Source organism: Heterodontus francisci, chromosome 3 (genome assembly GCF_036365525.1).
Source record: "Heterodontus francisci isolate sHetFra1 chromosome 3, sHetFra1.hap1, whole genome shotgun sequence".
NCBI classification, from domain to species: Eukaryota; Metazoa; Chordata; class Chondrichthyes; order Heterodontiformes; family Heterodontidae; genus Heterodontus; species Heterodontus francisci.
The window spans coordinates 174361451-174379829 of NC_090373.1; the positions used below are offsets into that span (position 1 = coordinate 174361451).

The 18379-nt window shown below is 43.3% G+C and overlaps 1 protein-coding gene across 3 annotated transcripts in view; it reads right to left on the minus strand.

Annotated features, from left to right (window-relative positions):
* spdya (speedy/RINGO cell cycle regulator family member A) overlaps positions 1–18379 on the minus strand; it is a 79788-nt gene that overhangs the window by 19524 nt on the left and 41885 nt on the right. For all 3 annotated transcript variants that reach the window (XM_068019509.1, XM_068019517.1, XM_068019525.1), the window contains exon 5: positions 4110–4281. In XM_068019509.1, coding sequence (XP_067875610.1) covers positions 4110–4281 — 172 coding nt within the window. The remainder of the gene's footprint in view (positions 1–4109; positions 4282–18379) is intronic.

The following is an 18379-nucleotide window of genomic DNA, read 5'->3' on the forward strand; positions in this document are numbered from 1 at the left end:
GGGGGCCATGCTGCCACATGAAATGTGATGAAGCAGACCACAGGGGTGTTTAAGTAATGCTTCTGCTGGCAGAACCACTTGGGGGAGCCGTGCAGACTCCCAGAACACGTGTCATGATTCATAGTAGTCTGCTACGTCCTGCATAACCTTATCACCATGAGCCCATAGTCTTTGCCACCAAGTATACTATGAGCATCTGAACAGGAGGAGCAGGAAGGGAGGAGGCAAGCAACTATGTATACTATGAGTCTGCATGGCAAAAGGTTGAGTTTGCATACTTCAGTCTTAGCTTCCACGACAGCACTCAAGAGATTAGGTAGCTATTTCTTATGCTGTGACGGAGCTAAAACATCAGACATCAGAAGCTGCATCATGGTTGAATCCACAAGTGTAATGGAGTTGGCTATGCAGGAAACGATGGGCTCCAGTTCTGTGCAAAGCCCTGAGAAAGGTTTGTGCCAGACTGCTCCTTGACAGTGACTGCAGTCTTTTTAACAAGCTTGCCAATGCATCAAGCATTTCTGTGTGCATACCAATCAGCCTTTTTGTGTATGCCACCCCACTGAAGTCCTCATCTGAGATCTCTGCAGCAGAACTCGTGTGCGACCTTGCCCTCTGGCGAGCTTGCACCTGCACTACCTTTTCACTCAGTGCTGGCTGCAGGCCACTCATGCCTGGTGTCTCACAGTGTGCAGATTCCACCTCTAAGCTACCCTCTAACATATGCACAATGTCAGTATCTGAGCTGGTGGTTGAGAGTGTGAGCTCAAGTGACGGTATTTCTTCATCATCAGTCTCTTCTTGTCCTGTACTGCTGCCTGGCCAGGTTGCAGTTCTTGGCTATCTGAAAGGAGAAAGGCACAAGGCTAGAGTTGCGCTGAGGGGTGGGGGAAAGCAAGAGATGCATGTTTAGATCATATGCAAATTGTAAATCAGAAGAGATTGTGGGATAAGGGGAAAGTGGGGTGTAAGGAGGATTAGGTATGAACATACCGTCATCTTCGATGGTTTCATCACTGCTGCTGGCCATGGCCCCAGTCTTCTCCCTCAGGTGAGGACATGCTGCTGTGCCTGTCCCCTGCCAGTTAGGTGCTGCAGTCTGCAGTTGTGTGCCACCTTGTCCTGCAAGAGAGAGGTTGCGGGAAAGTATGTCAGTTGAGTGTTGTGCCATGTGTTTGGGTAATGTGCTAGTCATGGATGAATAGCTGCCAATGTGTGCAAGCTGTGAGATGTAGGTGTAAGGCTTGCAGCAGTGCTAAGCGTGAGATGAAGCTATGAATGAGAGGCGTGAATCGTGATTGATAAGAGATTGTTGTAGGTGAGTGAAGGTGTGGTGAATATAATAGTGAGAGGTGAGTAGTTCCATTTGTAAGGATATGGCATTTGAAGATGCATTTGCTGACCTTGACTGCTTGTGTGAGGTCATTGAATTTCTTGCGACATTGCATCTAGGTCTTCAGGGCTACACTGCTGGCATTGACCGTGACAACTGTCCCCATTGCCTTCGCAGTGTCTGTCTTGATGTCTTCCTGGTCTCCTGTAGATATAGGACCTCTCTCCTCCTCCTGCATCAAATCCTCCAGTGCTGTGTGAAAGAACCTTGGAGCATACTCTCTGTCCTGTTGCTTCATTATTCATTGTTCTTCCTACTTGGACACACTTCCCAGCCATGGCAAGCACCTGATGCAGCCAGAATACACCCCACCTTTAAGAGGTGCAGGCTAGCTTTAGGACTTGGACCCCCTTCTGAGTGCATTCAGCACTTGCTGCAGGCTACAATCAGGCTAATGAGCATGCAGCACAAAGTTTGCATGCTGTCTGCATCAGAAGGAACGGGCGTGGGTTAATCACGCATGATGATCCCAGCATCCAGTTTTCAATGACTATCCAATTTTGTGCCTGAATTCATTTTCTTTTTGCCTTTAAAAGTTTCTTCAAAGCATTTCTCTTTGACTGTGCTTTTGCTACACACACCCCAACCCTCTGCATTTTCATTTTTTCCCTCTTGTTTGCCATTCACTTTTTTTTCTCCTTCAGGTAAAGCTGGTTGATACACTTAATTGCATGACAGAAGTGGTATATACCTGCTGTATTTGGAGATACTACTTAAATGAGAATAAGTAAGACTACACTTAGTGAGTGATCTATTATACTGAATTTACAAACATCAAAGTAACATAAAAAGATTGGAAGTGGGACTCTCATTACTTGAACACATAAGCTATCCTTGACCTGTGTCCCAGCCAAGTGTACCTAGTGTTCTCTCTAAACTAAGACATCTGACTCTAGTAACCTCCATAAGAAAAACATCCCGACTTTCCCATTTTGGTACAGAAAAACAACCCTCTTCTGGCTTAAAAGGTAACTCACAAAATATTTCCCCTTCCTCAGTTAAATAATGCCTTTAAGTGTGGTTTCACACCAACTTGTTTGGTATTCTTTATTTTAGTTGCTTTTGCTATGGCATTGAATGTTGGATGTTCAACATGCTCTTCCATGTAGTGTCAGGAACATAAGTTTGTGACCATAGCTCTTGACAACAAATTCCTATTCTCAGCCATACTTTTGTGGGAGAATAAGAGGCACTGAGAACAAGTTTATCACAGTAAGGTATCTCTTGGCAACCAGGTGAATTCTAGCACTGCCTGAGATCTTCAAGCAGATTAACAATACATGCAAAACTCGAGTTAGACCACATCTGGAGTACTGTGTTCAGTTCTGGGCACCGTACCTCAGGAAGGATATATATTGGCCTTGGAGGGAGTGCAGCACAGGTTCAACTGAATGACACCATGGCCAAAAGGGTTAAATTATGAGAACAAGCTGCATAGAAAAGGCTTGCATTCCCTTGAGGAGAGAAGATTATAAGGTGATCTAATTGGGATGCTTAAGATGATAAAAGGATTTGCTACTGAGAGAGAAACTAGTCCCTCAAGTGGGGGAGTCCAAAACAAATGGACATAACCTTAAAATTAGAGCTGGCTGTTTAGAGGGGATGTCAGGAAAGACATTCACACCGAGCTTAAGGGAAATCTGAAGTGCTCTCCCCCAAAAAGCTGTTGAGGCTAGGTCAATTGAAAAATTTGAAACGAGATTGATAGATTTTTACTGGGTAAGGGTATTAAGGAATGTGGAACCAAGGTGGTTAAATGGCGCCAAAGGAGGAGGCAGACGTAAAAAAATGAGGCCCGCATGCATGGGCACCAGGTCACAGAGGCACCGTGATTTCAAACGTGGTGACTCATTTGCATGGTTGCGGCACCCGCCCCCCACGATGATGTGGTGGGGGCGGGCGAGCTGTCGCCGACAATGGAGCTGGTGCCATTTTTAAAGGGCTTATAGCCCTCAATGGACATTTAAAAGTTAAAGGGCCAGATAAGTTAAAGTTTCACAAAACAGAATTAAATGACCTTTCCATGCATTTTCCCATCCCCACAATGGCATTTCCAAGTATTCCTGATCTTTCCCCCTGGATTTCCAATATTGAGAATTTGACCTTCCCCCCCACCCCTTCCCCAAAGTTCGGTACCTTTGTCCTTTACCCCTTCTCATCACCCCTACGACCAATCCGCAGCACTGCCATCCCCTCCCTCCCTCCTGCACAGAGAAAAAAAACCTCCCCCCTCCCCACAGGTGTTGCGCCACATTTCCCCAAACAGGGATTCAAAGGAGGAGCATTGTCAACGGCAAGAATGAAGATAGCAACATGATAGCAGAATCACTGCGGGATGAATGGTAAGTAGGCATTTACATATTTTAATGCAGGTCCCATCGCCGAGTGGTGGGGTGGCCACAACAAGGCCTTGCCGCTGAGATCGGTAAGGGGCTGTCGGGGTCAGTGGCAGGCCTCCAACTGATCTTCATTGCCCCCCACCATCGTTCCCGACGGCGGAGGGGCTTTAAAATCAAGCCCATGGAGTTGAGATACAGATCATCCATGATCTATCTGAATGTCCTACTGTTCTTATGTTTTCAGCTGAGATTTAGGGCATTTTATGGGCGAGCAAACAGCAGAAAGAATACCAACCCAGGTTAGATTACATGTGTGTCTATGCAAAAAGCCAATGCTTACAGTGAAGTGATGGACATTAATATGTGGTCATTCTTACCTCCTCACAGCAACGTTTGCTCACAGCTGCCCTATAACTGATTTTTGCCCAAAGCTGATCTCTTTTCTTTAAGAAATTTGGAAATAATTTCTTCCATTTCTTTCCAAGAGCCCATGGAAAGATTTCATACTTGTATTCCTCTTCATCCTCTTCCATGGTATTAGCTAAATATCTAACAAACAGGGGCAGAAATATTTTCAAATATGTGTTTCAGTGTATGCATATTTCATCGCTTCTTCTTCCTTCTAGGTAAGTTTTTGCCTCATATCATACCCTTTCTCCATCATTGGAACCGCAGGACAAGACAGGCTGTGCTGTAAACTCTATAGCCAAAATTAATTCCACAACATGAAATGTACAATGCAATAGGCAGAGTCATCATGCATAAAATATAAAGCACAACTGAATTAATCTGGACTGTCAGATTTACTTGGTGATTTTCCTCGATTAAGGTTAGGTTTTGATTCGAAAACCCCATTAGTGTTCCTAGCAGAGACACTGGGTAATGAATTCTGTGTTTATAACACAGTAAAAACACTTACTGAAATTCTTCTTTGAACCACACAATGATAATTTTACTGTTTTTATTTTGTAGCCTTCCTTGCACTTTGAGCTTAATTATACTAGGTACAAGTTGAAATCTACAAAATAGCTTTGGAGGCTTTACATTTCTCCAACTTTGCTGCTGAATTCTTATATTCTCATTCTGCTTTCCTTATCACTTTGGAGCCATTTAACTTACCCTTTGTCTTTCCAATGTCTTTTCATATGCCAAGATGACCTTTGCATAACTTAACATCTTTCTCCTGGATTTAAAAAACCATTGGCTGCCTCTTTCTGAACATATTAAGTATATCTGCACTTTGCTCTTTATTTGGTCAGTACTATAAAGATTTTTTTCCTTTTTGCCTCATATATACTTTTTCCATTATCACAGTGCAGGATAAGATAGTGCTGTAAACATTCCACAACATCATTAATTGACAGAAAAGTGTTTATTCAAGGACCACAGCAGTTCTGATCAAGGCCTCCACCCAAACATTAACCTGTCTCTCTCCTTTAGCTGTGTACTTCCAATATTTTCTGACCCAGATTTCTATTCGGTGCTTTACTTTTAATCTTGGCTAATTTTGGCAGTTATTGAATTTATTCATGATTTATCTAAAAGGTGGTGTTACCCAAGGGATTATTTGCAGAGCTCTGAGTCGAGTTGCCTTCACGGTCGGTAATAGTGCATGGTATGAGGAGACCCAAGAAAATTCTTCACTTATTTAAACTTCTTTGCCTAGATTAGTTAGAATGTGGAACTTGCTAACAAATGGAATAACTGAGGTGAATAGCAGATATGCATTTTAAGGGACAACTAGATAACTACATGAGGGAGAAAGGAATAGAAGGTTATGTTGATATGGTGAGATGAAGTAGGGTGACAGGAGGCATAAACATCAACATAGACCAGTTAGCCAAATGGCCTATGCTGCAAATTCTATTAAAAAATGAAAGGGAAGAAAATAATTTTTAAAGGAGGGTGACTTCTATAAACCAATTTCCATCAATATTACCTAGTTAACATTATTGTAGTAAAAAGTGCCAAGGCACTTCACAGAAGTATTATGAAACAAAATTTGACATTGAGAAACGTAAGGAGGTATTAAGAGCATAGGACCAAAAGCTTGGTAAGAGAGATAGGTTTTAAGAAGCGTCTTAAGGGAAGAAAGAGAGGTAAAGAGGCAGATGTTAATTGTAAATTAATTGGATGTTTAATTGTATTCAGATGGTGGGCATGAACTGGCAAGTCACTCGTGCTTCTATATATAGCAGACTAAAACTGTGTTTGTTGGGTTTGGAGATGCACGTTTGTAATGTGTGTCTCTATAAATAAAAGCTTATAAGTTATGTGTAAAGACGTCACCACCTGGCTATCTAGAGTGCAACAGTGAAGATGTTTAGAGAGGAATTTTATAGTTTAAGGCTTTGGTATCTGAAGGCACAGCCACCAATGGTGGAGCAAATAAATCAGGATGTTCAAGAGGCCAGAATTTGAGCACAGTTATTTTGGAGGGTTGCAGGGTTACAGGAGAGTACAAAGTTAGGGAAGGGCGAGGCCATGTAGCAATTTGAAAACAAAAATAAGTATTTTAAAATTGAGGCCTTGCTTAACTAGGAGACAATGTGGGTCAGCGAGCACAGGGATGATGGGTGAACGGGACTTGGTGCAAGTTAGGAAGGACACCAGCAGCAGAGTTTTGGATGACTACAAAGTTTACTGAGGGTAAAGGCTGGCAAGGAATGAGTTAGAATAGTCAAGACTATCTTTTTTACTGATCCTTCTAAGGTGATGGAGCATAAGCTACAGTGTTTGAATTTTTGTAATTTAGTTGTAAAACCAGTAGTTTTCCTGTGACATTATTCAGTGAGGCAGAGGTTAGACTTTTAAGGGGAGAGAAGTGCACATGTTCGACCAGAGGCTTGAGGCATGCTAACAGACAATGAAATAAAATTTATTTAGATAGTGCCTTCCTCATAGATGGTGTGTTCCTTGTCTATTGCAAGCAGCTCCCTCGTACATTGCAATTATATAAATAATGTGCGTTTAATTTGTGGTAATGGGCATCACAGGGAGGTGGCAATATGTTTAATTCCTGATCAACTTTAAAGCGAATAGTGCTTTGAAACAATTAATTACTTGGGGGGCACCCTATTTGATTTTTCACTTTCTGTATGAAGTGTCTCACTTCCGTTTAGCCTCTTTCTATTGGCAGCATGGCTGAGAATTTTGGAAACTCAGCATATGCAAGAACAGATATGTGTTCTAACATTCCATTGGACACAATAGCTATAGTGGTTGCTTACTAAAGAAAGAATATTCAGTGTATGTCCGGGGACCACAGAAAACTCAACCCAGGTCTGCATATGGGGAGTAAAAATCAATCCAAAGTATTTCTGTCAGTGAATGAGGAATGTGACTGAGGAAGTGAGAGAAGTATTGCAACAAATATAAATTGGATAATCAAGCAACCCCTTGTATATAAATGATTCATGTTGTTGAAATTATCTTCCATAAAGTTCGAAAGTTCATGCTTTACATTGTTTAGTTTAGATGTTTTTAAATATTTAAAAAATGTATATCTTCAAAGCATAAAAATGCCTTTCCTGTTGGCATTGGAAGTACTTTCCCATTGCTGGATAGGGAGAAGGAAGGTCAGGAATTACACACAGTAATTCTAGCTCTTCTGCGAATGTCTGCTTTTGCTGCCGATCAAAATGTTTCTGAAAGTTGCAGGCACAAACGCATGCTGGAAGCTGTACTCTTCTATGTTGTTGAGGCTCTTCAGCTAACAGTTTTAGCTCTGGAAAGTTTCAAGATCCTCAAAGAGACAGTGGTCTTTTACAGAAAACCTGGTTTTACACAGTTTAATGCATAAAATGTTGCATTATAGGTAAACTTTATTTTCTTGTAAATGTTGTAATTTTTATGTCTTAAATATATCACAAAAAATATTTTCTGTCTTATTTCTTACTTTAGGGGCATACCAACATGACAACTGGAAGTTTTAAAACAAAATTGATTTGATTAATTTCCCTTTTTTCATTTGTTTCATGGGATGTGGACATTGCTGGCAAGGGCAGCATTTGTTGCCCGTTTCTAAATGCTCTTGAGAAGGTGGTGGTGAGCTGTCTTCTTGACCCGCTGCAGTCCATCTGGTGCAGGTACACCCACTGTGCTGTTAGGGAGGGAGTTCCAGGATTTTGATCCAGCAACAGTGAAGAAACAATGAAATATTTTCAAGTCAGGATGGTGTGTGGCTTGGAGGAGAACTTGCAGATCATGGTGTTCCCACATGTCTGCTGTCCTTGTCCTTCTAGCTGGAAGAGGTTGCGAGTTTGGATGGTGCTGTCGAAGGAAGGGTGGTGAGTTACTGCAATGCATCTTGTATATGCACACACAGCTGCCACTGTGCATCGGTGGTGGAGGAAGTGAATGTTTAAGGTCGTGGAGTTGGTTGTTTTGTCCTGGATGGTGTCGAACATCTTGAGTGTTGTTGGAGCTGCATCCATCCAGGCAAGTGGAGAGTATTCCATCACACTCCTGAATTGTGCCTTGTAGAAAGTGGACAGGCTTTGGGAAGGTCAGGGGTTGAGTCACTCACTGCTGAATACCTGCTCTTGTAGCCCCAGTATTTATGTGGCTGGTCTAGTTAAGTTTCTGCTCAATGGTGAACCCCAGAGAAATGTTTGCTCAATGTTTTTCTCTGCAGTTTATCAGAAGAAATTGGTAATATTTATCACTGCTGACTGCAACCTCAGGCCCAAGGGCAGTCCCAAAGCCTGAGAGAACTATTATGCTGTCTGTAGTGTCAGCTATTCAGCCTGAAGTAAAGCCATTAATTGATGTTGATGCACAGAATTTAGTGATCCTACCCTGACACTAGTGTGTAAGATCAACACGTTTAACACTGGATAGCAGCACTTGTTAAACACTTTGACATACACTAAAATTAAACAAATAAAAGGACTAGTGCACTAATTTTTCTGTTTGCACCAACCTTCTGTGTATGAAAACCCCAGGTATTCAGTATTCTACATCTGAAGCCCTCGATTAGATTCCAGTCTGTAATCACTCCCGGGTATCCATTATTCTATATATAAACCATCGGAACCCCTCGATCAGATTCCGGTCTGTAATCACTCCCGGGTATCCGTTATTCTATATATAAACCATCTGAACCCCTCGATCAGATTCCAATCTGTAATCACTCCCGGGTATCCGTTATTCTATTTATAAACCATCTGAACCCGTCGATCAGATTCCGGTCTGTAATCATTCCCAGGTATCCGTTATTCTATATATAAACCATCTGAACCCCTCGATTAGATTCCAGTCTGTAATCACTCCTGGGTATCCGTTATTCAAGATATAAACCATCTGAACCCCTCGATTAGATTCCAGTCTGTAATCACTCCCGGGTATCCGTTATTCTATTTATAAACCACCTGAACCCCTCGATCAGATTCCGGTCTGTAATCACTCCCGGGTATCCGTTATTCAAGATATAAACCATCTGAACCCCTCGATTAGATTCCAGTCTGTAATCACTCCCGGGTATCCATTATTCTATATATAAACCATCTGAACCTCTCGATTAGATTCCAGTCTGTAATCACTCCTGGGCATACATTACTCTATATATAAACCAATCAAGTGGGCTGACTTGTCCTGGATTGTGTCGAGCTTCCTGAGTGTTGTTGGAGCCACCCTCATCCAGGCAAATGGAGAGTATACCATCACACAATTGGTTGCTCTTTTGCTGACTTCTTACATATGTGCTTAATAACTTTTCATTGGAAGTTTAAACCTAAGTTTAAATCTATTTTCGATTAAAAGATTCCTATTTGTTTACATGTAACTGGCTATGGTGTTATGACTATGAAATTTAAGGCAATCAGATACAAGTGTGACACAGGAAGTTTTTATTGTTTACAGGTGTGATGCTTGAAGTAAGATGGGTAAAATGCAAGGTAGAGGCAAGACTACAGGCAAAAATTGTGATCATTTGCAAGGCCAATATTGTGACTGGCCAGCAGTATTTAAAGCTAGTTGCACTGTTTAAAGCTAGCCTGCCCCTCTTAAAGGGGAGGTGCATGGTAGCTGGAGCAGGTGCTAGCAGCAGTGCAGGAATTGACACTGGGAAACATTGAAGAATGGCACAACATGGAAGAGAACAGTGTTCAAAGTTTTTAGATGCTGTATCCGCAGGGGACCAAGAGGCCCTCCAGACACACACTCAGAAGGCAGTCAGAGCAGATAGCCTTGGAGGTCAATGCCAGAAGTCAAACCCCAAGTGAGTGGATGTAGTGCTGCAAAAGTTCATTCTTTCTCATGTCACGGAACTATTTATTTTCTGCTCTGTTTAAAACAGTGTGCCTTTAAGACTCTGTCTAAAAACAGTGTACATTTAAGACAGAGTGAGAAGCCTAAGAGTGACAACAGTGTGTGCAGCAGTTGCACCTGTTACTTAGGCAACAGCAGGAAAGTGGGGAGGTCACATGGTGTAATGCAACTTTTAATTGTGTGTAAAAACCAGCTAATACCAGGTTTGAACTAGAGACACCAGCGAAGCATGCTTGCCTTGAAGGAAGAGAATTCTCTCAGGAGAAATTCGACAATGAGCCACAGGCTGCGTTAATTGCCTAAGAAAAAAAAACCCTTTTGATGAGAGGCAGCAAAATTCCTTTTCTTTACTTCCAATCCAATAAGTCTTTGCTTCAAGATTGATTCTCTCTCTTGACTGATAGTGTTTTCTGGAATTCGCAGTAAAGTTTCGACTGAAAAACTACCAATTTTAAAATCCAATATAGACCTGTCATTATACTCAGTGTTGAGAGAACTGTGTAATGCCTGCTGCAGCCAAAGTGCTTTGAATGCCCATCAAATAAAGACTGTTCATCAAATCCATGTGGAGACTTTGAGTGGCATCTGATTATTTTTACACTAGGATACCTCATCCAGCGGCAACGTAACTCACAAAAACTTACAACTCAGTTATTTATTTATTCTAAAGAAACAGCTAATTTTTTTTAAACACCATTTTTAAAACTGGTTAACCATTGATTTTTGAGTGTATGTGTGTGAATGGGGGAGTTAGGATAAATAAGAAGTTATAAAGTCTTTAGACATTAATTTATCTTAATAGTGCTTAAGATTTAGTTTATTAATAAATCGTTAAACCAGATACCTGGTTTGGTCTGTTTTATTCTAGGGGTTACTAAAGTGTTTAATTTGGCTGTTTTCTGGTTAGGTGGGAAAACTTTAATAATGTGCTGCGACCTGTGGAGTAATGGGACTGAACTGACAGTACATTGCTCCCGCCTCAGTCGTAACACCCATCACATTGCCCCCGACCCAGGCTCTACCCCCTCCTCACTGGTGCCTTGCTCTCCTGCAGTCACTCAGCAGAAATCATACAGAACATGTCCCAGAAGGGTTGTGGATCTCTGGCCCTGATATATATGCTAAGGTTTTGGACTTGGCTATGGGGATACAATATAAGGATTAACAACCTATGCAAAAATAAAAAGTGTTGTTAACTGAGGAGAAATTTCTTCACCCAAAGGGTTGTGAATCTTTGGAATTCTCTACTCTAGAGAGCCGTGGATGCTCAGTCATTGAGTATATTCAAAATATAAGTTCATAGATTTTTGGGTACTAAGGGATATGTGGATAGTGCGGAAAGGTAGAGTTGAGGCAGATGATCAGCCATGACCATGTTGAATGGCAGAGCAGGCTTGAAGGGCCAAACAGCCTACTCCTGCTCCTATTTCATATGTTCTATGTAAGGTCTGTAGTGTGTAATCTAAGGAGGGTACAGATAGATCAGGAGAATGGGGAGACAGATTATTTTGTATTTGTTTGTGGGAATCACTGGCTAGGCCAGCATTTATTGACCATCCCTAATTACCCTTGAACTGAGTGGCTTTCTAGGCTATTTCAGAGGGCATTTAAGAATCAACCACATTGCTGTGGGTCTGGAGTCACACGTAGACCAGACAAGGTAATCCCTAAAGGACATTAGTGAACCAGATGGGTTTTTACAACAATTGACAATGATTTCATGGTCACCATTAGACTAGATTTTAATTACATATTTATTAATTGATTTCAAATTTCACCATCTGCCATGGTGGGATTCAAACCCATGTCCCCAGGGCATTAGCATGAGTCTGGGTTATGAGTCTGAGTCATGAGTCGAGTGACATTACCACTACCCCACCACCTCCACTCAAGACTAGAGGAAAATTAATATGGAGAAATGAGAAGTGAGATATTTTGGGAGGAAGAATAAAGGGAGATCATTTCTGCTAAGTGGAAAAACTTTATAAAGGAGTGGAGCACCAGAGAGACAACAACAGTAGCAATACCTCATTTCATTGGGAATAATGTTCACTGATGCATCACAAGGCCAAGGGTGAAGAAATTCCAAGCCATGGAGTTCCATCCACTGACTACAGGCTCTCTGATGCAGATTACCTTGTTTGGGGTGGATAGAGATTCTGTCCCAATCAAGACTCTGTGGAAACTAGTGGTGAAGACTTTTACCTTGCATATGTGGGTCTAGGCCGAGATCCTATCTTGTCTGCTGCTCTCATGGTAGGAGGGCACTGGAATGGAAGGGCTCCAGTGCATTTACTTATTGATCCAATGAACTGTGCTACGACCAGGTGAGAAAGGTGTCGAGTGGTCCCTTTTAGCCTTCACCTGGTCTTACCGTAACCAGGTTTAATTTTTAAAACACTGTGTTTTTACATCCGCCTTGGTGAATCCTTGTTCATCGCTTTCCAGTTATAAGGCAAAGAGACCAGCACAAACGGGCTTTCTTGGGTTTAAAGAAGAAAAGTTGAAATTTATTAAATTTAAAGTTAAACTCTAATTCGGTTGACGCCTACGGATATGCAACGCGCCCAAGCTAGCATGCATACGCGATCCACACATGCAAATAGAGACAGAAAAGAGAAGAAAATAAAGTGGAAAAGTTTGAGGCAATATCTGAAGAGTTTTTGTTACGGTTCTTTGAGCTCACTGTAGAGTCCTAGATTGTAGGTAAATCTTGCTTTTCGTTGGGGCCCAGTGCTCTTCTTAAACCTTGGAGCCACTCAGCAGGTCTGGCAGCATCTGTGGAAAGAGAAGCAGAGTTAACGTTTCGGGTCAGTGACCCTTCATTGGAACTGACAAATATTAGAAAAGTCACAGGTTATAAGCAAGTGAGGTGGGGGTGGGGCAAAAGATAACAAAGGAGGTCTAGATTGGACCAGGCCACATAGCTGACCAAAAGGTCACGGAGCAAAGGCAAACAATACGTTAATGGTGTGTTGAAAGGCAAAGCATTAGTACAGATTAGCTGTTAATACACTGAATATTGAACAGCAGCAAGTGCAAACCTGAAAGAAAACAGTGGGTAAGCAAACTGAACAAACTAAGATGAAATGAACTAAATGCAAAAAAGAGATTGTAAAAAATGTAAAAAAAAAAGGAAGAAAAAAATAACTAAAAATGAAAGTAAAATGGGGGGCTGTCATGCTCTGAAATTATTGAACTCAATGTTCAGTCCGGCAGGCTGTAGTGTGCCTAATCGGTAGATGAGATGCTGTTCCTCGAGCTTGCGTTGATGTTCACTGGAACACTGCAGCAATCCCAGGACAGAGATGTGAGCATGAGAGCAGGGTGGAGTGTTGAAATGGCAAGCAACCGGAAGCTCAGGGTCCTGCTTGCGGACTGAGCGGAGATGTTCCGCAAAGCGGTCACCCAGTCTGCGCTTGGTCTCCCCAATGTCGAGGAGACCACACTGTGAGCAGCGAATACAGTATACTACATTGAAAGAAGTACAAGTAAATCGCTGCTTCACCTGAAAGGAGTGTTTGGGGCGGGAACGATCCCTTCAGAATGCTGACAGGGGAAGGGAGGGGAAGATGCGACTGGTAGTGGCATCACGCTGGAGGTGGCGGAAATGGCGGAGGATGATCCTTTGGATATGGAGGCTGGTGGGGTGAAAAATGAGGACAAGGGGAACCCTGTCACGGTTCTGGGAGGGAGGGGAAGGGGTGAGGGTAGAGGTGCGGGGAATGGGCCGGACACGGTTGAGGGCCCTGTCAACCACAGTGGGGGGAAAATCCTCGGTTGAGGAAAAAGGAGGTCATATCAGAAGCACCGTCATGGAAGGTAGCATCATCAGAGCAGATGCATCGGAGACGGAGAAACTGGGAGAATGGAATTGAGTCCTTACAGGAGGTAGGGTGTGAAGAAGTGTTGTCGAGGTAGCTGTGGGAGTCGGTGGGCTTATAATGGATATTAGTAGACAACCTATCCCCAGAGATGGAGACAGAGAAGTCGAGGAAGGGAAGGGAAGTGTCAGAGATGGACCATGTAAAGGTGAGAGAGGGTGGAAATTGGAAGCAAAGTTGATAAAAGTTTTCCAGTTCGGGGCGGGAGCAGGAAACGGCACCGATACAGTCATCGATGTACCGGAAAAAGAGTTGGGGGAGGGGACCTGAGTAGGACTGGAACAAAGAATGCTCGACATATTCCACAAAAAGACAGGCATAACTAGGACCCATGCGGGTACCCATAGCAACACCTTTTACTTGAAGGAAGTGTGTGGAGTTGAAGGAGAAGTTGTTCAATGTGAGAACAAGTTCAGCCAGGCGGAGAAGGGTGGTGGTGAATGGGGACTGGTTGGGCCTCTGTTCCAGGAAGAAGCGGAGAGCCCTCAGACCATCCTGGTGGGGGATGGAGGTGTAGAGCGATTGGACGTCCATAGTGAAGAGGAGGCGGTTGGGACCAGGAAACTGGAAATTGTCAAAATGACGTAGGGCGTCAGAAGAGTCACGGATGTAGGTGGGACGAGACTGGACCAGCGGAGAAAAGATAGAGTCTAGATAGGAAGAAAGAAGTTCAGTGGGGCAGGAGCAGGCTGACACAATGGGTCTGCCGGGACAGTCCCGTTTGTGGATTTTGGGAAGGAGGTAGAAGCGGGCTGTCCGGGGTTGTGGGACTATGAGGTTGGAAGCTGTAGAGGGAAGATCTCCAGAGGAGATGAGGTCAGTGACAGTCCTTTGGACGGTGGCTTGATGGTCGGTGGTGGGGTCATAGTCCAGAGGGAGGTAGGAAGAAGTGTCCGTGAGTTGGCGTTGAGCTTCTGCAAGGTAGAGGTCGGTACGCCATACAACAACAGCACCACCCTTGTCTGCAGGTTTGATGACCATGTCGGGGTTAGACCTGAGAGAATGGAGTTGATTTTCCCCCCCACTGTGGTTGACAGGGCCCTCAGCCGTGTCCGGCCCATTCCCCGCACCTCTACCCTCACCCCTTTCCCTCCCAGAACCGTGACAGGGTTCCCCTTGTCCTCATTTTTCACCCCACCAGCCTCCATATCCAAAGGATCATCCTCCGCCATTTCCACCACCTCCAGCGTGATGCCACTACCAGTCGCATCTTCCCCTCCCTTCCCCTGTCAGCATTCCGAAGGGATCGTTCCCTCCGCGACACCCTGGTCCACTCCTCCATTACCCCCACCACCTCGTCCCCATCCCATGGCACCTTCCCCTGCAATCGCAGGAGGTGTAATACCTGCCCATTTACCTCCTCTCTCCTCACTATCCCAGGCCCCAAACACTCCTTTCAGGTGAAGCAGCGATTTACTTGTACTTCTTTCAATGTAGTACACTGTATTCGCTGCTCACAGTGTGGTCTCCTCTACATTGGGGAGACCAAGCGCAGACTGGGTGACCGCTTTGCGGAACATCTCCGCTCAGTCCGCAAGCAGGACCCTGAGCTTCCGGTTACTTGCCATTTCAACACTCCCCCCTGCTCTCAAGCTCACATCTCTGTCCTGGGATTGCTGCAGTGTTCCAGTGAACATCAACGCAAGCTCGAGGAACAGCATCTCATCTACCGATTAGGCACATTACAGCCTGCCGGACTGAACATTGAGTTCAATAAATTCAGAGCATGACAGCCCCCCATTTTACTTTCATTTTTAATTATTTTTTTCTTCCTTTTTTTTGCATTTAGTTCATTTCATCTTACGTTTGTTCAGTTTGCTTACCCACTGTTTTTTTTCAGGTTTGCACTTGCTGCTGTTCAATATTCAGTGTATTAACAGCTAATCTGTACTAATGCTTTGTCTTTCAACACACCATTAATATATTGCTTGCCTTTGCTCCGTGACCTTTTGGTCAGCTATGTGGCCTGATCCAATCTAGACCTCCTTTGTTAACTCTTGCCCCACCCCCACCTCACTTGCTTATAACCTGTGACTTTTCTAATATTTGTCAGTTCCAATGAAGGGTCACTGACCTGAAACGTTAACTCTGCTTCTCTTTCCACAGATGCTGCCAGACCTGCTGAGTGATTCCAGCATTTCTTGTTTTTATTTCAGATTTCCAGCATCCGCAGTATTTTGCTTTTATTCTTCTTAAACCTTGTTCACTGTCGGCGACTCTTCTCTCTTGGGGTTCATGTGTCTTCAGTGGATTCAGAGAAAGAGATAGGAGCAGACAGGATAGATCTTCTCAGTCCAGGAGCAAACAGACACTCTGTTCAAACTGTTTGTACAATTCGGAAAACTCAGGTTGCCCAGCAGGTTAATCATGGATTCAGCCATCTTAGCAGTCAACCTGGAATGCGAGCTCCCCCACCTGGTGATCAAAAGTCCATTGCGGTTTGAATGTGTCAGGGAATGGCTGCTTTGTCCTTCCAAGCACTGTCTGTTAATATGCAAATGTCTTTCCAGCCAAGATCTGGCAATTTTTAAAAGCAAGTTCTTCACTTCAACAACAGTTTGAAATTTAATGTCCATGTGGCGAAATTAATATGCCTTAAGCTTGGCAGATGGAGGCCTGCATGACAACTGTATAACTAAACATTTTAGATAAAGTAATGTTAAAAAAAGTATCTAGCAGTAAAGTTAATATTTTAATTCAATCTTGGGATTCTGGTGACATTTGTAAACTATAAACTTTACTCTTGCAATTTGCAACATCAGAGTCACTCAATTGAATTACTGCCTCGTATCTGCCATTCTGTACAATGAGAATACTCATCCATTTATCATTCTACATAGAAAAGGGCACAATGTCCCATGAAGGATGTGGCTCAGTTATTCAAAAATACAGTAACAATTTACATTTCATAGTGTCTTTAACACAGTAAAATTTCCGCAGGTGCTCCACGGGAGCATTATCAAACAATATTTGACACCAAGCCACATGAGGAGACATTAGGAAAAGTGACCAGATGTTTGTCCAAAGACATAGGTATTAAGAAACACCTTAAAGGAGGCTTGAGAGGTAAAGAGGCAGAAAGGTTTCCGGGGGAATTCCAGAGCTTAGGGTAGCTGTAGGCAGCTGAAGACATGGCCACCAATGGCGGAGCAATGAAAATCAGGCAAGAAGCCAGAATTGGAAGAGCGCAGCAATCATGGAGGGATATAGCAATGGCTCAGCTGGTAGCGCTCTTGCCTCTGAGTCAGATTTTATGGTTTCAAGTCCCACTCCAGGATTTGAGCACAGAAACCAAGGCACTCCAGTGCAGTACTGAAGGATTGCTGCACTGTCAGAGGTGTCATCTTTCAGATAAGACGTTAAACCAAGGCATTGCCGGCCCTCTCAGGTGGACATAAAAGATGCCATGGCACTATTTTGCAGAAGATCAGGAGAGTTATCCCCTGTGTCCTGGACAATATTTATCCTTCAATCAACATCATAAAAACAGATTATCAGGTCATTATCACGTTGCTGTTTATTGAGCTTGCTGTGTGCAAATTGGCTACTGTGTTTCCTACATTACGTCAGTGATTACACTTCAAAAGCACTTGGTTGGCTGTAAAGTGCTTTGAGACATCTGGTTGTCATGAAAGGTTTGTTTATGTTTAGAGATACAGCACTGAAACAGGCCCTTCGGCCCACCGAGTCTGTGCCGACCATCAACCACCCATTTATACTAATCCTACACTAATTCCATATTCCTACCACATCCCCACCTGTCCCTATATTTCCCTACCACCTACCTATACTAGGGGCAATTGCTAATGGCCAATTTACCTATCAACCTGCAAGTCTTTGGCATGTGGGAGGAAACCGGAGCACCCGGAGGAAACCCACGCAGACACAGGGAGAACTTGCAAACTCCACACAGGCAGTACCCAGAATTGAACCCGGGTCGCTGGAGCTGTGAGGCTGCGGTGCTAACCACTGCGCCGCCCCATGCTATATAGGTGCTATATAAATGGAAGTCTTTCCTTCTTTCTTCTATGTAGGGCTCAAAAAGATTACAGAGATAGGGAAGGTGACGTCATGGAGGAATTTGAAAACAAAAATGGGAATTTTAAAATCAAGGTATTGGCAAACCGGGGGCCGATATAGACCAGTGAGAACAGGGATAATAGGTGAATGGGAATTGGTGTGAGTTATAATTACAGGTTTAAGCGAGTTTTTTTAGGATCTTTTCACTGATGCCATGAATTCCATGTTAAATGTCTTATTTTCAAGTATTTTCTTTATACTTAAGAATAGAAATGCTTAAACACTATCAGAAATTAGTTAATCTCCCAAGGAGTTGCTTATGGACAAAGCTATAACTGTCTATAACTTTTTAGCTCAATATGTAGAGGATCCAACAAGGCAGGGTGCAGTGCTGGACCTAATTCTGGGGTTTGAAGCCGGACAGGTTGTTGATGTGTTGGTGGGGGATCATTTTGGTGATAGCGACCACAACA